The sequence below is a fragment of the Poecilia formosa genome, unplaced genomic scaffold (genome assembly GCF_000485575.1).
Source record: "Poecilia formosa unplaced genomic scaffold, Poecilia_formosa-5.1.2 Scaffold32, whole genome shotgun sequence".
NCBI lineage: Eukaryota > Metazoa > Chordata > Actinopteri > Cyprinodontiformes > Poeciliidae > Poecilia > Poecilia formosa.
In genome coordinates, this window is record NW_006799971.1 from 1778238 (window position 1) to 1793416 (window position 15179).

The 15179-nt window shown below is 39.4% G+C and overlaps 2 protein-coding genes across 7 annotated transcripts in view; one reads left to right on the forward strand and one right to left on the reverse strand.

Moving 5' to 3' along the window:
- Window positions 1–611: 611 nt before the first annotated feature.
- Window positions 612–4039, reverse strand: LOC103136419 (40S ribosomal protein S3a). Its single transcript, XM_007549658.1, has 6 exons — window positions 3930–4039; window positions 3351–3454; window positions 2372–2559; window positions 1169–1377; window positions 964–1073; window positions 612–781 (listed from the first exon to the last, which is right to left on the reverse strand). Exons 1-6 carry the CDS (start codon window positions 3989–3991, stop codon window positions 654–656), a joined length of 801 nt encoding a protein of 266 aa, XP_007549720.1. The 5' UTR covers window positions 3992–4039; the 3' UTR covers window positions 612–653.
- Window positions 4040–10153: 6114 nt separating this feature from the next.
- The window catches only part of lrba (LPS-responsive vesicle trafficking, beach and anchor containing), a 250687-nt gene continuing 245661 nt past the window's right edge, over window positions 10154–15179 (forward strand). For 4 of the 6 annotated variants that reach the window (XM_016670293.1, XM_016670296.1, XM_016670294.1 and 1 more), the window contains exon 1: window positions 10154–11005. In XM_016670293.1, the coding sequence (XP_016525779.1) occupies window positions 10829–11005 (177 nt within the window). In that variant the 5' untranslated portion in view covers window positions 10154–10828. The remainder of the gene's footprint in view (window positions 11006–15179) is intronic. The other 2 variants (XM_007549663.2, XM_016670297.1) reach the window with 1 other exon arrangement.

The window sequence follows — 15179 nt, forward strand, 5'->3', positions numbered from 1 at the left end:
AATTCAGCTTCTCGGAAAATTTGACTGGAAACGACCACAAATTATGGCAGAACCTAATCATGCGAGACACCAGATATGAGATGGTTATTCTCTACAAATATTGACCCCTATGAATCAACTGCATCAGTTCATGGGAAGTTTAGTGGAAAGAAAATGTGCACAATCCAACAGGAGGAACCAGTTTTGACTGTAAAGCAAAGTCCATCAGAGAGTTGGCTGGAGATTCTTAAGGTGTGGAGTGGAAAAATCCCAAGATCTCCCAGCTATGAAGATGGAGGTGGAGGCATCATGTTTTGGGGAAGCTTTTTCTAGACAACTGCAAGGTGTGGAGCAGATGGGGAAAAACCAATCTGTTTGCTCAGCTCCTCAGCAGAGTCTCAGGCTGACTGCCTCCAGAACTCTCTGCAGCAATTACAGCAGGAAACGTTTCACTATGATGGTCAAGACCTTGTACCTCTGGAAACCTCTGAACATTTCATTAATCCCTCATATCTCTATATCACTATGAATAAAGTTACTGAAATGAACTCTGAATTATTTATTGAATATGACCTTTTATAGTAAGAACTGACACCAAAAGCAGCTCCTTCACAAACACAGCCACAGACAGGTTTGTTGGTCATTTACATGTTTTATTAAATCTGTTGGGGTGTTCAGACAGTCTCCTGGATGGGGGGCTCATAACCATCGGCCCTCTCCACCTTGGCTCCAGTGTCATCCCCAGAAACCTTTGCGGTGGTGGTGGAGCCGCCTTCACCGTGGAGCTCCATCAGTTTGCCCACTGGAATGAAAAAGAACAAATTTGTTTCTTTTCCTCCTGCCAGTAACGGTGCTGAGGCAGTGATGTCCAAGTTAGAGAGGAGCATCAGCTGATCTCAAACAGTAATCAGGCAGTCATATGGGACCGAAACAGTATTTCATCACACGCTCCCACATGACCGTCAACAGAGGAGGTGGACCTACGTTCAAACTTGGGCTTCTTCAGCATCTTGACCTTGCGGACGTAGACGTCGTGTAGGGGGTAGATGGACTGACACGCCTTCTCTATGTCTTTGCCGACGCTGTCAGGGATCCTGAAACGCACCATAAAAAAACAAAGCGCGTCAGACATCTTCCACCCAAACATCAGGAGTTCAGCTTCCCTCTGCTGCTCAGGAAGTGGACTTACAGCTTGTTGACCACTTCCTTCAGGTCGTTGGTCTGGACCTCACGCGTCATGATCTCCATCATCTTCTTGCGGATCTGGCGGACCTGCTGGTGCTGGGCGTACGACGTCTTCCTGATCTGGTTGGTGCGCTTCTTTGTGAATCCCACGCAGAAGAGACGCAGGAGGTATCCGTCGGTCGTCTTCACGTCCACATGGGCCTCGATCATGGTCTGAGGAAGAACACCGGGACACATTCTCAATCTACTGATCAATGCAAATCACAAGACAGCGTGGAGTTTAACTCCTACGATCTGAAGATCTATTTACAAGGCTGATCCAGGTAGAAAAACACACATGTTCCAGATGTCCATGTCAGCCAGACTGTATGCCAATCTGAACCCCGAATCAGAGAGCGACCATGACACTTTCACTACAGAAGTTTGTTGTCAATCTACTCAAAGCAACAATATATGGAACGATGACTAATAATACTTCATTATGTCACATCTCGATGTGTTGCTTTAGCTTCTCTAATCAGCCGTGCTCACTGATGCACTAATTAACTACAACCCGTGTTGACCGGTAACCATAACTGGTCTCTGCAACATTATACTCAAACTGGGAAAATCATATTCACAAACTAGAGATGCACCGATCAAACAATATCTGAATCTGTGCCAATATAGAAAAAATATCTATGTTGGACAATGTGGCTGATCCATAAGGACAAATCTATTCAGTATAAGTCTATGTTTTGTGCTTTTTTTCCCCCCCTTCTTTTTTTTTTTAATTTTACATTGTCTGTTCTACTCCTAGTTGCACTGACTGAACAAATTAAAGTTGTTTTTACATGTTTGACCAAGCTTGTGAAGCTAATTGTATATTTAGGTGTGCTATACTGGTGCAGAGTTAGCAAATTAATTTGTAATTTGCACATTTGTCTGATTTTCTGTATCAGCTGATACTAAACCTTTTGCATCGTATCAGAAGTAAAAAAAAAAACAAAAACAAAAAAAAACGGGGATCCCTATTGGAAAGCCCCACATAGTAAATATCTAAACCAGTACTAACACTGCCACAAAACTAAACTAAATCATCTTCCATTCTTGTTCAGGCTGACAAATGATCAATTTATTTAAAAAAACCCAAAGAAGAATAACTGCAGAAAACAAACATCTGAAAAGCTCACCACAGCTTAACAATGAAGCTGCTTCCAAACATTACCTGCCACTTCTTGACCATGGAGCACATCTTGTCGCGGGTCAGATCCATGCCGTGGAAGTTGGTGAGGCAGTTCTTGCCCTGAACGTCCTCGGTGACAAGCTTGAACTTGCGGAAGGCCACCTCGTCGTTCTGCAGGTCAGCCAGGCTCACCTCGAACACGCGTCCCTTCAGTCCATCAGAGGCAATCCCTGACAAACAAAGAGGAGCGTAAAGAGTTCAAACAACATGACAACATGAAGAGGAGCGGCGATTCAGTCTTATCCTGACGGGACTAGAGTGCGGTCCCACTTTTGACACATTTTAGGTGTCAAAAGTGGGACTTTTTTTAGTTTCCACCATGGAAATTCCTCATGATTTGAAGCCACAAACATAAACTCTCTTTACAAAAAGACAAAATAAAGAGGTCTGAGGAATATTAGTTTAGCAAATTAAACATATACAACAGTACACCTTTCAAAATGGATATTTTGTTCAACCTTTCGTATCCAGTAGTTGGTATAAACTAGCCTGAACCACATGCTACTGTGCAACCAATACTGCATAAAGTGTTCCTGCTGTTCTAACACATCCATCTTCTTTATCTTTGCATTTTTTTTGTAATACATTGTTCATCTAAATCATTATTATTTGTATCCTAAAAAAACCCTGTTTGTAGTATAAAAACAAGAAGACAGTAATGGACAATTTGAATGTACAACTTGCAAAAATGAAGTGATCTACTAACCAAGAACTATTTAGAACCAAGTGATTTTTACAATTCAAAGTAACTAAGAGTATTATAGAATCATTTAATTCCAACAATATCTGTGCATGTAAAGCTGAAAAATACCTATTTATTATCTATTACCAATATCTTTGCTGAAAACACAAGGAAACTATTGTGACTAAATGTTAGCTGTACATTTGTTTTCCCTAAAAGACCCTGTAGAGAAAAATGGTTACATATTAAAGTGTCCCCGGGTACAGAATGCAGACTTACTGGTTCCCTGAGTCCTGGTGACCAAGGTTTTGCCAATGTTGCGGATGTTGAACATGGCTGGTGCCTTCACATCGTACCAGTCCTTCTTAGAGAACGGGTCCACACTGTGAACAAGAAACAGTTTTTAGCTTTAAACTTCTTCAGCACTCTCTAGTGATTCTGAAATGTAACTCAGCCTAACGGTAAACTCTTTCAATTGGTCTGGAGCTAAACTGTGCTGCAGGCAGCTAACTCATCGCTTAACACAGCACTGCTAACATTTAGCAGCTTTGGCAAATATCGCTACAATAACTGACTACAGAGACACCGAACTCTACCCTTTCTCTAGGCATACTGAAAACAGTCTCTGCGCTTTGTGTAAGTTAAACTAAGCGGTAGAAAGCCACATTAAGAAGTTCTGCTAGAGAGCGTGTCTGAGCTCCATACACAGATACAGAGGCCGGCAGCGACAAGACCAGCGTCCTCACCTCTACAATCTGTTTAATATCAACTTCATCCGTCACATTTATCTCGCCGAAAGAACAACGGTGAGAAGCAGAACACCTATTCCGTGTACCCGTGAAGAAATTTTTGACTTACATCTTCTTTTTGGCACCTTTTTTGCCGCCTTTGGTCAGCCTCTTATTCTTGCCGACTGCCATGTTGGCTACAGGGAGCGAAAGAGGAGGAAACAGGAAATCTCGCGAGAGTTAAGGAGAACGTTAAGCCGGGGACGTGACACTTGAATTATCGCGGGTTCTGGTCATTTCTGTGGGCTCCCTCTGCTGGTTAAAGGCTGCTTACAAAAATAGTGCGGTCAAACTTTTGAATTTTAAATTTTGCTTTCTTTAAATTAAAATTATTTCATCAATCAATGAAAAATATAAGTCATGCGAACTAATATGTTTAGATTCCATTAGTTTTTATAGTACGTATTTCATAGCATCCAAAACAACCTTTAAAGTATAGGTTTTGTCTATTTTGGTTATTAAAATTAACATAAAACTTGTTTTTCTTTATTCAAAGAATGTCAAATGAATAATAATAACAACGAAAATACAGCTATTAAAATTAATAAATGTAAAATCTCATAATTGTTATCTTGTCAATTGGGCCTGTAATTGTAAGTAAATGTCATGTGTGGTACATATTTATTACACTATATTTTAAATTTTTCTTTTTGTTACTTTTGATGATTATGGTCTCCAACTATGAAAACCCTACCTAAATAGGCTTCTCAGAAAATTTGATTGTTAATCTGGAAATATTGACTTGCTGAATATTCAAATGGTTGTAGAGGCATGTTTGAATGATTTTGTGAGGTTCTCAACCTGAAATCAAAAACTAAACCAAATCGGTCCATCAGCACAGGCAATTGATGCAGATGAGAAAATTTTAGTTACTTAGATTCCCAAATTAAAATCTGCATAAGATGAAAAATGACAGGTACAAACCAAAGCATCCATCGGTCATTTATTTAAATGGATAGGAACACAAACATACAACAACTTCTACTCAAAAATACACTTGACAGATTCAATAATGAAACTTGACTAAACACACATAAATACAGGTGACCCATACTCAATGGATGTTGTTGAGAATAGACAAATAATACACAATTAATGCCCAATTAAAATGCACTTTTCTAGATTTCAGATTAGGAAAGTTTGTCAGTCAGGGTGCAGTGACGTCCTGGACTTTGGTACCTTTGGTCTTGGGAGAAGTGGGGCAGCTTTTCCTCATGCAGATCTGAATGGGCAACACGCACGCACGCACGCGCGCGCGCGCGCGCGCATACACACACACACACACACACACACACACACACACACACACACACACACACACACACTGTCGATGCTTGGCTGTCTGGAACCTTTGGCCTTTTCAGTCAACTGTCTTCTTAGTAATTGTGTAAAAATAGAAAAGGAGAACTTGATAAGTCCAGTTTTGAGTTTTCGTTAGATTTCACTAGAATCTACTAGTACATGCCATATGAGTTTGCTTTTTTTAATTTAAATTTTGAAATAATTACATTATAATGTTCTGATTTATTGTTATTTTACATAATAATAGTAATAACAATTGAACAGAAGCACCCAAAAAAGCTTCCATAGAAGGGAAGACTGTTTTAAAACATTCAAAATCAGTTTACCAAACCAATATTAACTTAAACTATATAAAAAAGTATACAACAAAAAAATCTGCACAGCCTTCACTGAAATAGCATAAAACTTTATATGATAAGCAATTTATTTGATCCACAAAATTCCTACAGAAAATGTTTAATCAGCGACTTTTGACCTAAAACATGCAAAATAATTTTTCTTTCAAAATATTGGGAGTAAAAGTGATTAAAGTAATAGTTATCGTCAGACATGGCAATATCACAAGCTTTGAACAGGTGTAACTAGTTTCTTTGCATTAACAGGTCAAACAGGCATGTTGACTGTCTCCACCTACGGTGACCCTGCTAGGAATGTTGTCTGTTAGTATAATCCCTCCAGCTACCAATGCCAACTAATGAAGGAAATGCAAGTAAAAACAAGCAATCCTGTAAAATATGAACAAATAAAACACATGTACCTTCCTTAGCTCTGTGATGTTTGGTTTTTACCAGCTCTGATTGGTTTAGAAGATGTAGCAAAGATAAAATTATAGAAATACCAACAATAGCTCAAATAACTGCTTGCTAAAATGAGGTCTGAGTTCAGTTGAAATATTTCATGGTAAGGTAGAAAAATCAACAGCTTGGATCCATTCTGTGTTGCATCAGACTCGAGGTGCAATGGGCTGGAAGATAGTTTCTCCCCACTGGTCTTTGTACTGACCAGGCCGTGTTTAAAGGCCACACAGTGTTGATACTGACCATGCCACCCACCTTATGTCTTTATTGTACATCACAACACTCCAATAATCTCAACCTGGTTTCTGAATCACAACAAGATGAGAATGAGTTGTTGAATCTACCAGGAACTTTGGTGGGTCTGAAGGCAAAAGGTTGTCCAATGGGCCCCTGATAACATGTATCTAACCCAGTGATGGTTTAATGTAAAGAGTGAGTTCTGGTTTTGTTCTTAGTGTGTTCTATGGCCTGAGAGGTCACAAATTTTTTTTCTGCTTTTTGAAATATTTAAAGTTGATATTGTACATTTCTATTTTAAAGAGGCTTTAAAGGGCCAGTATTATGTGTTTTCCAGGCACACAGTGTCAATAAACGATACTGCCTTCAGTTGTTAGAAAAATGCTATCTATATTAAATATGACCTATAAATGAAATTTGACTTTGTAATTTAATGCCTTTAAGAACTCTTGCTTTTTCTGAAACTCTACTCTCAGGAAGTCATCACAACATAGATCCTATTAACCCTTTAACAATGTGTTTATCAGGGTTGCACTGAGAAGTAGCTCACAGTTCCACAAGGTGTTGGCTAATTGCTGCTGGCTAGTCTGAAGGAGCTGAGTGTGGGAGTCACGGGGGAGTGGTTCTCTGTGAGGCAGAAACTCTCTGAAGCTCGGAAACTGCAGTTCAGAAGAGGAGTAGCAAGCCGAAGGCTGGGCTAGGTCCAGCCAGGCGTTTTGCACAGCTGAATGGTTGCCACGGAGATTAAAGGATTTCTCATGCATGAAATAATCAAAGCAACACTACATGTGTGTCTTTGATGAGGGGGAAACATAATACGATGTAAAAGTGAAAAAAGAAGAAAAAAAAGAAGTAAATTTAACATAATAATGCCCCACTAATAACATGCTATTGGAGCCAGTCAGCTGATGTGAGAACATTAAATCAAAAAGTGAGGCCTGTCCCCAGTGGGTGCTGCTGAGGGCTTCCATGGCTCCCAGAGTCCCCGTGGGAACGGCTCTGGTGAACAGGGAGGTCAGCGCCAGCAGTGACATCAGCTGGCTCTGTGGAAACGCTTCCAGCCTCTTCGTCCCCACTGCAGGGTGAATGTGAAGTCAGCGGAGCAGACTGACACAGGGGAAGATGGATTTAGAGCATTTATTACCACAGCTCCGACCGAGCGCAATTAGGATCCGTTCATGATGCAATCACAGAGTTGGATGAAAGTGGGACCCCTTGTCAAATCGGCTCTGCAAATATCTCACGTGTCAGGGGGTTATGGTGATGGAGGTGATATGAAAAGGCAAGCAAAGCAGAGCTGTCACTTTGCATCAATGTCTAGTCTGCAGAGCCTCTGGATGGAGACATTTCTCCTTGTGCTGTTGTGGAAACAAAACATTTTCTGTTTTTTTAAATTTCTTTAAACCACAAAGCTGTTTCTTGTTCTCTTCGAACGAATTAATGTTTGGTGCTTTCATCTGCATTGCACGATGGCGTGGTTAATGGAAATGTAGATAATGACACAAATCTGGCCTGCTAGCACCAGTAATTGATATAGATAGAAACTTTTTTTGTTTTATTTACAAAGAAATGTAAATATTCTTTTAAAGGAAAACCTTTGATGCAATAAAGTGTATTCATCTTTTTAATAACCGTTATTTTTGCATTTCAGTGACATTTACTCAAAATCAGTAAAATCTACTTTAATTAACTTAGCTAAATACAAAAAACATGGTCCAAAAATGAACCAAAACATGTTTTCAAAGTTGAGACTTTTTTCTTTTGAGTTTTTCTTCACCTAAATTGGACTTGATCAATCCATAAAGAAATTTGGGGAGCTGACAGCACATTGAACAGTTATGGACAGGAAGCTTTGGAGCACATTCTGTAGGATTTCCTCCCACTTCCCCTCATTCGCAGAGTCATGCTTGCTACTGATCACTTCAGATGGAAAATTTTTCCCCGATTTCAAAACTCTGACTGAGGTGGAGTTTGTAATTCCGGTCTCCAGTATGGCAGCAGAGTGCGGATTCATCCTGCAGATCAACATCAACTTTGAGACTTTTGTTTTGCACAAGTGGATGCACAAATGTCCAGATTGCTCATTTAAATGTGATTGTTTCTTTTTTTTTGTTTCATTTTTTGGGGCCACAAGAGTTTTTGCTGATGTGGAGATTTTTTTTTTCTTTTTTATTATACCAGGAGAAAACCCCATTGAGATTAAAATCCTTTTTTTCAAGGTAGTCCTGGCTGTTAGGCAGCAACGACACAAAATAAATTACGCAGTTGAAATAAAATGTCAAGCTATCAAAAACATTGTTATTGAATTTGTCTCAAGAACTTTTAGTTTGGATGTAAAAGCACTAAACAAGAGGAATTCAGTCAATCTCAAAGTTTCTTGTGGCAACTTTCAAGAAGAGGGAGCAGAATGAACTAAAGCTTTATTACCCAATTCAATCTGAGCAAAACGGATGAAAAGAAGCAGCAAAGTGTGTGGGCAAAAAGTATAAGAGTCAACATTTCTCAGTGTAATTGGAATACAAATATAGACTGGCAGGAGTCCAGTCTGGACAGTGTGGATTTGAAGCGAATGAGAATTAAATGCAGTTGGACATGCCATTGGTAGCATTTTAAAAGTGATCGGTACATTTTTTAAAAATTATTATTACTCTTTTACGGACATTACTTACTTGAATGGCGTGTTTTTTTTTGTCTTTCATATGTTTAAGAATGACTAGAATAAGACAAAAAAAAAAGACTGTTGCTAATGTTTTATTATGGCGTATCAGGAATGGGGCAAGTGTGCTCTATTTTAGATGAAAATATGTTAACAAACAAGTAATAAGTTAACAGCATGGAGTAGCGGCTTAGAAACACAGACATATAGATAAACTCTGAATCAGTTTAAAGGCTGTAGGATGAAAGAGAAAGAGTTTGCAGCAAATAGAGCTCAACCAATAAGGTTTGTCCAGGAGAGGGACAGGGAAGAAACTGGAAGTCATGGCCAAGTGTCATCTGTAGAAGGATATGCTTTAAGTTGTTGGCAACAGACGCTAAACTGGCCTAGCAGCATAACTACAGCGATAGCTCAGGATAATCTAACTCAGTCTAACTATCAGCTTGATCAAAGAGGAAAGTGTTAAACCTAGTCTAGAAAGTAGACAGGGTGTCTATCTTGGACACCCTGTCTACTGGGAGGTGGTTCCACATGAGAGGAGCCTGAGAACTAAAAGATCTGCCTCACTGTTTTTCTGTCAGAACCTCAGTAGAAACCCTGAAGTCTGGTACTGCAGGCTTATTTGGACCAATGGGATCTCTGATGGATGAAGGAGTTAATTATTAAGAGCTTTATGAATGAGAAATGAAGTGAAGAGAAGAGAAGCCAAATACAAAAATGGGCAAAATATGATCTCTGATTTTCATTTTCATCAGAACTCAGGTGGCAGTGTATTGGGTCAGCTGAAGGCTTTTTAACTGCATTTTGTGGACTTTCCACTAGTAAAGAATTACTCCAGCCTTGAAGCTTTTTCTGTTAAAAAAAATATTTTCCCCCCCTGATATTCAATTAAAATTTTCTGAGAAAATGAAGTTTAGATCTTTATTATCAATAAGATATAATCATCAAAATTAATGTTTGGAATATATCAGTCTGTGTTTACTGACTTTTTGTATTTTATGGGTTTATTTTTTTAAAATTTGAATTACTGATATAAAGCCAGATTTATTGAGATCGACCAGTTTTGTCAAGGTCGTATAACTATACAGAACCACCAGCAATTTGCTTGCTTATCAGGTGGACAGAGAAAACAGTTCTGGTTTTGTTGATTGTTTCTCAAATGATCCTGAGCAGAGGCTGAGGCTAGGAGTGAGAATGCCAAGAAATGAGCGAATATTAATTGAACTGCAGCATTCTGAGAAGCCACCTGAGCGGCTCACCTGCCTCAGAGCTGAATAGACGTTGGTCTGTATAGCGCATGCGCCGTTCATTCTAGGGTTCCACTGTCATGGCGGTGACGAACTGAAGCTACCGGGGCAGATCAGGAAGCAAACCCAGCGCAGCTGGCTCAACCTTGTCATTTAACCGAGTCTCCGGAGCTTCCCGGGCAGCGCCGAGCACACATCCGTCTGCTACCCGCTTCTTCGGAGCCGGACATAGGACTTCTCCCCTCCTTTGTTGGGAGTTTTCGGTTGTGAGTGTCAAGTGAGTGCACTCGGAGACAGCAGCAACTTCCACAGCTGAAGGGGAGAAATTAAAGTGACTGTGTCCAGAGGAGAGAGCTGGTGGAGCGGGAGGACGGCTGGCTGGCTGCTCGCTGCCTGCGGTGTGTGCTTTCTTCACGGCTTTAATCGCATCAATTAATCCGTGGGGGTATCAAGTTACGGAGCGAGCAGGACAGAGTGGAGGAGCGGTGACATTTCCGACCAGCACCACATTCCCCCATTGCTCCCTCTTTACAGCGTCCCTCAAAAAACTACTTTAAATGGGAAGAAAAGAGCTCTGAGTATGTGTCTCTAGACCGATCACAACTCATCTGAAGGGGGAGACAGTAGAACCGCAATACCCCAACCCCCTCGACGTCGGCTGCTCCCTCGCCATTGGAGGTGAACAGGTGCCTTACCTGTGAACGCTACCTGTCCCGTCCTTCCTTAGCAAATGGCTAGCGCAGAGTCAGCGGAGCCAGGTGATGGAAAGGACGGACGAGCGGGCGCCATGCAGCTCAACCCCGCGGTCCCCATCAGGGGGATCAGGATGAAGTTCGCCGTGCTGGCTGGCCTGGTGGAAGTTGGAGAAGTTTCCAACCGAGACATCGTGGAGACCGTGTTCAACCTGGTAAGCTGATTATGGGAGCTCAGGACAGGCCGTGGACAGACCTGTCTCCCTGAACTCACTCTGCTAGTGTGCCGTCCCGCTGAAATCATCATTTAATGTCATAGCAATTTCTTCTTTTACATGCCTTTTAACATTACGTTACATTGAAAAGGTATTTTATTAAAGTAAAAAGCGATTCCTAGTTTGATGTAGGTATTTAATAGTTGCTTAGTTCCTGTCTTTCACCATTTAAAGTTGTTCTAAACCTGTGATGACACATTTTGCTGGATGATATTGTGAAAGAAGTTATTGCGATAAATGATGTCATTTCGAGACCATTTTTAAGTAATATTGTGGTAATGGTATAATAATGCAAGAACATAAAGATGAATAAACTTTCGATTCTATTTAACATTTAACACCGGAACTGGAAGACATTTTAAATATCCAAAATAAATAAAACAGAAACAAATAAAATGAATTATGAATTCCTTTAAAAAAAAGTGTTAGTTGAGACCAAAGCACCAGACTGTCATGCAGTTTTTGGTAGAAAAAGTGAGAGAGGAAAACAATAAATCACGTAAATGGAAATTATTGGGCTTGTTTTAATTTATCATGTGATTGATTGATTTATTACTTATTGCAACAGGCCTAATCTGCTTTATAGGTTCCTACACTGTTACTTCAGAGCCGACTGTAGATTATTTGGGGCCCTAAGCAGATTTAGCTATGGGCCACTATTTCTGGTCAAGCTGATAGTTTTATTTCATTGAATTGAGGTTCTGTGTAAACATGAATAATTCCCTGAATTTTAGTAGAAAGAGCTCATATTGCTATGAATTTATAGAGGAGTTATTAAAAACCAGTGGGGGGGCACCTGTTCAGATGGACCTGATATTTTAGCAGCACAAACCAACTGAGACGGATATTGTTCATTTCTGCAATTGGATGAAATTAAATGTGTTAACTTTAACAGAATACCATTGTTTATTTTGGTACCATATTTTCTGGTTCCATGTTGCTGTGGTAAAGTTATGTTGATGAAGGCTGGTGAGAGCTGCCTCGGTCTGCCTGATCAGAAATCAGAAACATGCTGGCTTCTTAAAGTTTACTCCCCTCCTGATGAGTTTCAGCTGATGTAGGATCAATATGTAGACTGTAAAAGAACACGCTGATTTAATAGGTTCAAAGTTATTCAACAAATTTGATGTGAAAGCAAAGGATTGAACCTGAAAAGGGAGTATAGAAACTTTCAAATAATTAAAAAGTTTCAGATCTGTATGATGTTTAGCAAACAAGATTTCTGATGAGATTTTATGCGTCTCAGTGGTTAGAATAAATGTCAGTCATATGTAGTCCAAAGGTGATGTTTGTTACTGTTTTCACAGAAAAAAAATTCTGCCACGAAACAAAAGCTTGTTCTGCTTACAGTATTTTCAATATAAAAGGGAATTTCTGAAATGTTTTTGATGAAAGGTAGACCTTGTGCAGTGAAGTAAGCGTGTGCTCACACATCCACTCCGTTGACTGTTTACATTTATATTTAGGTGGTGGGAGACATTAAATAGTTGATTTAAAATTTCCATTAATCTTCTGGAAAATCTGAGTTATTTTTTTTTCCTGCCTAAAACCTCAACAATTATGCCCAGCTCTGTTGCTAATGGCAATGAAAAACTAAAGAGAACAGAACGCTTATTGACTGAAAAAATTACAGCTCTATGTATATTGTACCTTTTATAAAAAACGTCTTTTACATATTTGTTAAAATTGTAAAAAACAACCAATCAAAGCCAGGAGGATGGTCTTGGCGCCGTCAATCAACCTCTAGTTCTTGCTGCTCAAAGTACTAAAGATGACGAAACAACTTATCGCTACAGGAAAACCGTAGTTGGTGGGCATGCTAACTAGCTTTAGCATTCAAGATATTCAAGAGGGGGGAGGATAAGCAGCATCACATGGAGAGTTATTGACAGCACTAAGACTCACCTCCTGGCTCTGATTGGCTGTTTCTAGTTAGCACTGAGAGAAGGCGGAGGAGCTTGATCCATTTTATTTTCCCCACAGATTATGTCTCATACCAAACTGTAAAAAGTTAAAAAAAAAAGTTTTACACAAACATAAGTAATGATGAACCAGAAACATTGTGAGCGTACATGACAAATGTTCCATTTATTAGTTTTTAAATGCTTATGATATCTACATTTGTAGCAAATTATAAACATTGATGAAAATTTTAATCAAGACCCATTGTTCATAAATGTAATGACAAAAAATGTGAATTGTCGATGCCTGTATCCCTTTGGAGTGCGCCCCCTGCTGGCCTGGGAGTCATAATGGCAGATTAGAGTGCTTATGCTTTGGGAGAAATCTGCATTTCTGATATAGTTTATAGTTCAGCTGAAGTGGATTTTACTTTTCAGAACTGGAGCAGAGAACTGCTTCACTTTCTAGGAGGAACTACAGGTTAGATTAGAGAAGCTTCTGCAGATGTTTTGTGTGGCCAGTCGCAGCAGGTGCCCTCCCAGGTCACCGATCGGGTAGTTCTGTTTGTCTGATAGCGAGCTGTAAAGCGACCTTAGTCCACGTGCGTGAGACTGACTGAATGAATGAATGGAGCTTTCCACAACTAGGAAGTGTGGCATTTAGGGACGGAGCATGCTCAAGCAGAGTTTCCGCTGTCGAGGCGGGAGGAGAGGTGAAGGTGGAAACCTGCAGAACTGCTTCGTCACCGTTTGCCAAACAATGGAGCCCTGTAGAGAGGGAGCCTCGTCCTCCATGTCTGTAGTCATTAAGTGAACTGCGACTCCCACTGTGGAGACAAATGAATCACAGGCAGTTGTCTTCAAGTGGCTGTGGCCTCATTATGACAAGCAGTCTGCCGTTATTAAATCATGAAAACATAAAATACTAGGTTTAGTCACCGTCAGCTTGTTTGCATCATAAGCATGTGAGCTTTGAGTGGCTGTGGTAGAATATGCCTTTTTTAAAGTTAATTTTATATGCATATTATCTAGATTTTTCAAAAAAATCATTTTATTCAGTTTCACATCCCTTATCCAACTGAGTCCAGTATTCATATTTCTAATTACTGCACATTATTTTTATGCTACTGTCTTGTACAGTATGTTATTATTATTATTATTATTGGTTAGTTTTAATCTTTCTTTATATATTATTTTAACACTATACATCTACACACAGGCCTGTCGTGATAACACATTTTGCTGGATGATAAATTGTCCCAGGAATAATTGTGATAAATATAATGTTTTCAGACCAGTTTCAAGTGACATAGTGAAAATGGCACAATATGCAAGTTTGCTCTCGTAGATAAATAAACTATAATTTTGTAAAGAACACTTGACACTGGATCTGGAAGATATTTTAAATATCTCCAAATTACCTCAACTAAATGACCAAAAACAACGTAGAAATAAAATCCCACACACAACCAAAACCTAAAATGAAATGGATTATGACATGTCTGTAAACAGAATTTCTATTCCAAAGCTATTAATCAAATCAGAATAAAAGTTCTCGAACTCCTTTTAGTTTTTTATTGCTTGTTGTGACAGGTTAACATCAGTTTCGCCGTTGTTGTTTCTAATCTATTCCACACAAGATATGATAAAAATGTAGACTTGTCTAAGCTCTGGTGGTTCTCAGCATTGAAGTTCAGCGTAATTCCTGTACAAATAAAAGTTTGTAAGGGCTATAATTCAAAAATATCATAAATCATCTCACGTTGTGAAACATCCTTCCATGCCCTTCCTCTTGTCTCTGTCTGCTGTCTTCACCTTCTTTTGGATCCTTCCTGCGTTGTTTCCTCCTCTACATGCATGCTTCGTTGCATCATGCTTTCTGCTGTAGGTTATTTGTGTGTGAGGCTCACCACAGCGGTAGTTTTCATGACTTGACACTTGGGCTGAGGTCCAAACATCAGGAGGCAAATTCATTAGACAGCTGGCTTTGTTTGTGCTGGGAGTCAGTGATTTGGCCACAGAAGAAGAATCAGTGTTGCTCCCTCTTTATAAATGTATCTCCTTTCTCTGCCGTTTGCAAAAAGTTTTCAATTTTTGAGACTCAAAAGTTGAAAATTCTCCGCTTTTGAAACTCAAATTTCAAAGTTTTATCTAAAAAAAAATTCAGAGATTAATAACTATTTCTGAGTTTTATTTGGCAAATTTTCAAGTTT

Coding starts and splice junctions, on each gene's coding strand:
- LOC103136419 (XM_007549658.1), bottom strand. CDS start 3,991: ATGGCAGTCGGCAAGAATAAGAGGCTGACCAAAGGCGGCAAAAAAGGT. Junction 1,074..1,168: donor AAGGAAGTGGTCAACAAGCT/GTAAGTCCACTT, acceptor GGTGCGTTTCAG/GATCCCTGACAGCGTCGGCA. Junction 782..963: donor GAAGAAGCCCAAGTTTGAAC/GTAGGTCCACCT, acceptor TTTTCATTCCAG/TGGGCAAACTGATGGAGCTC.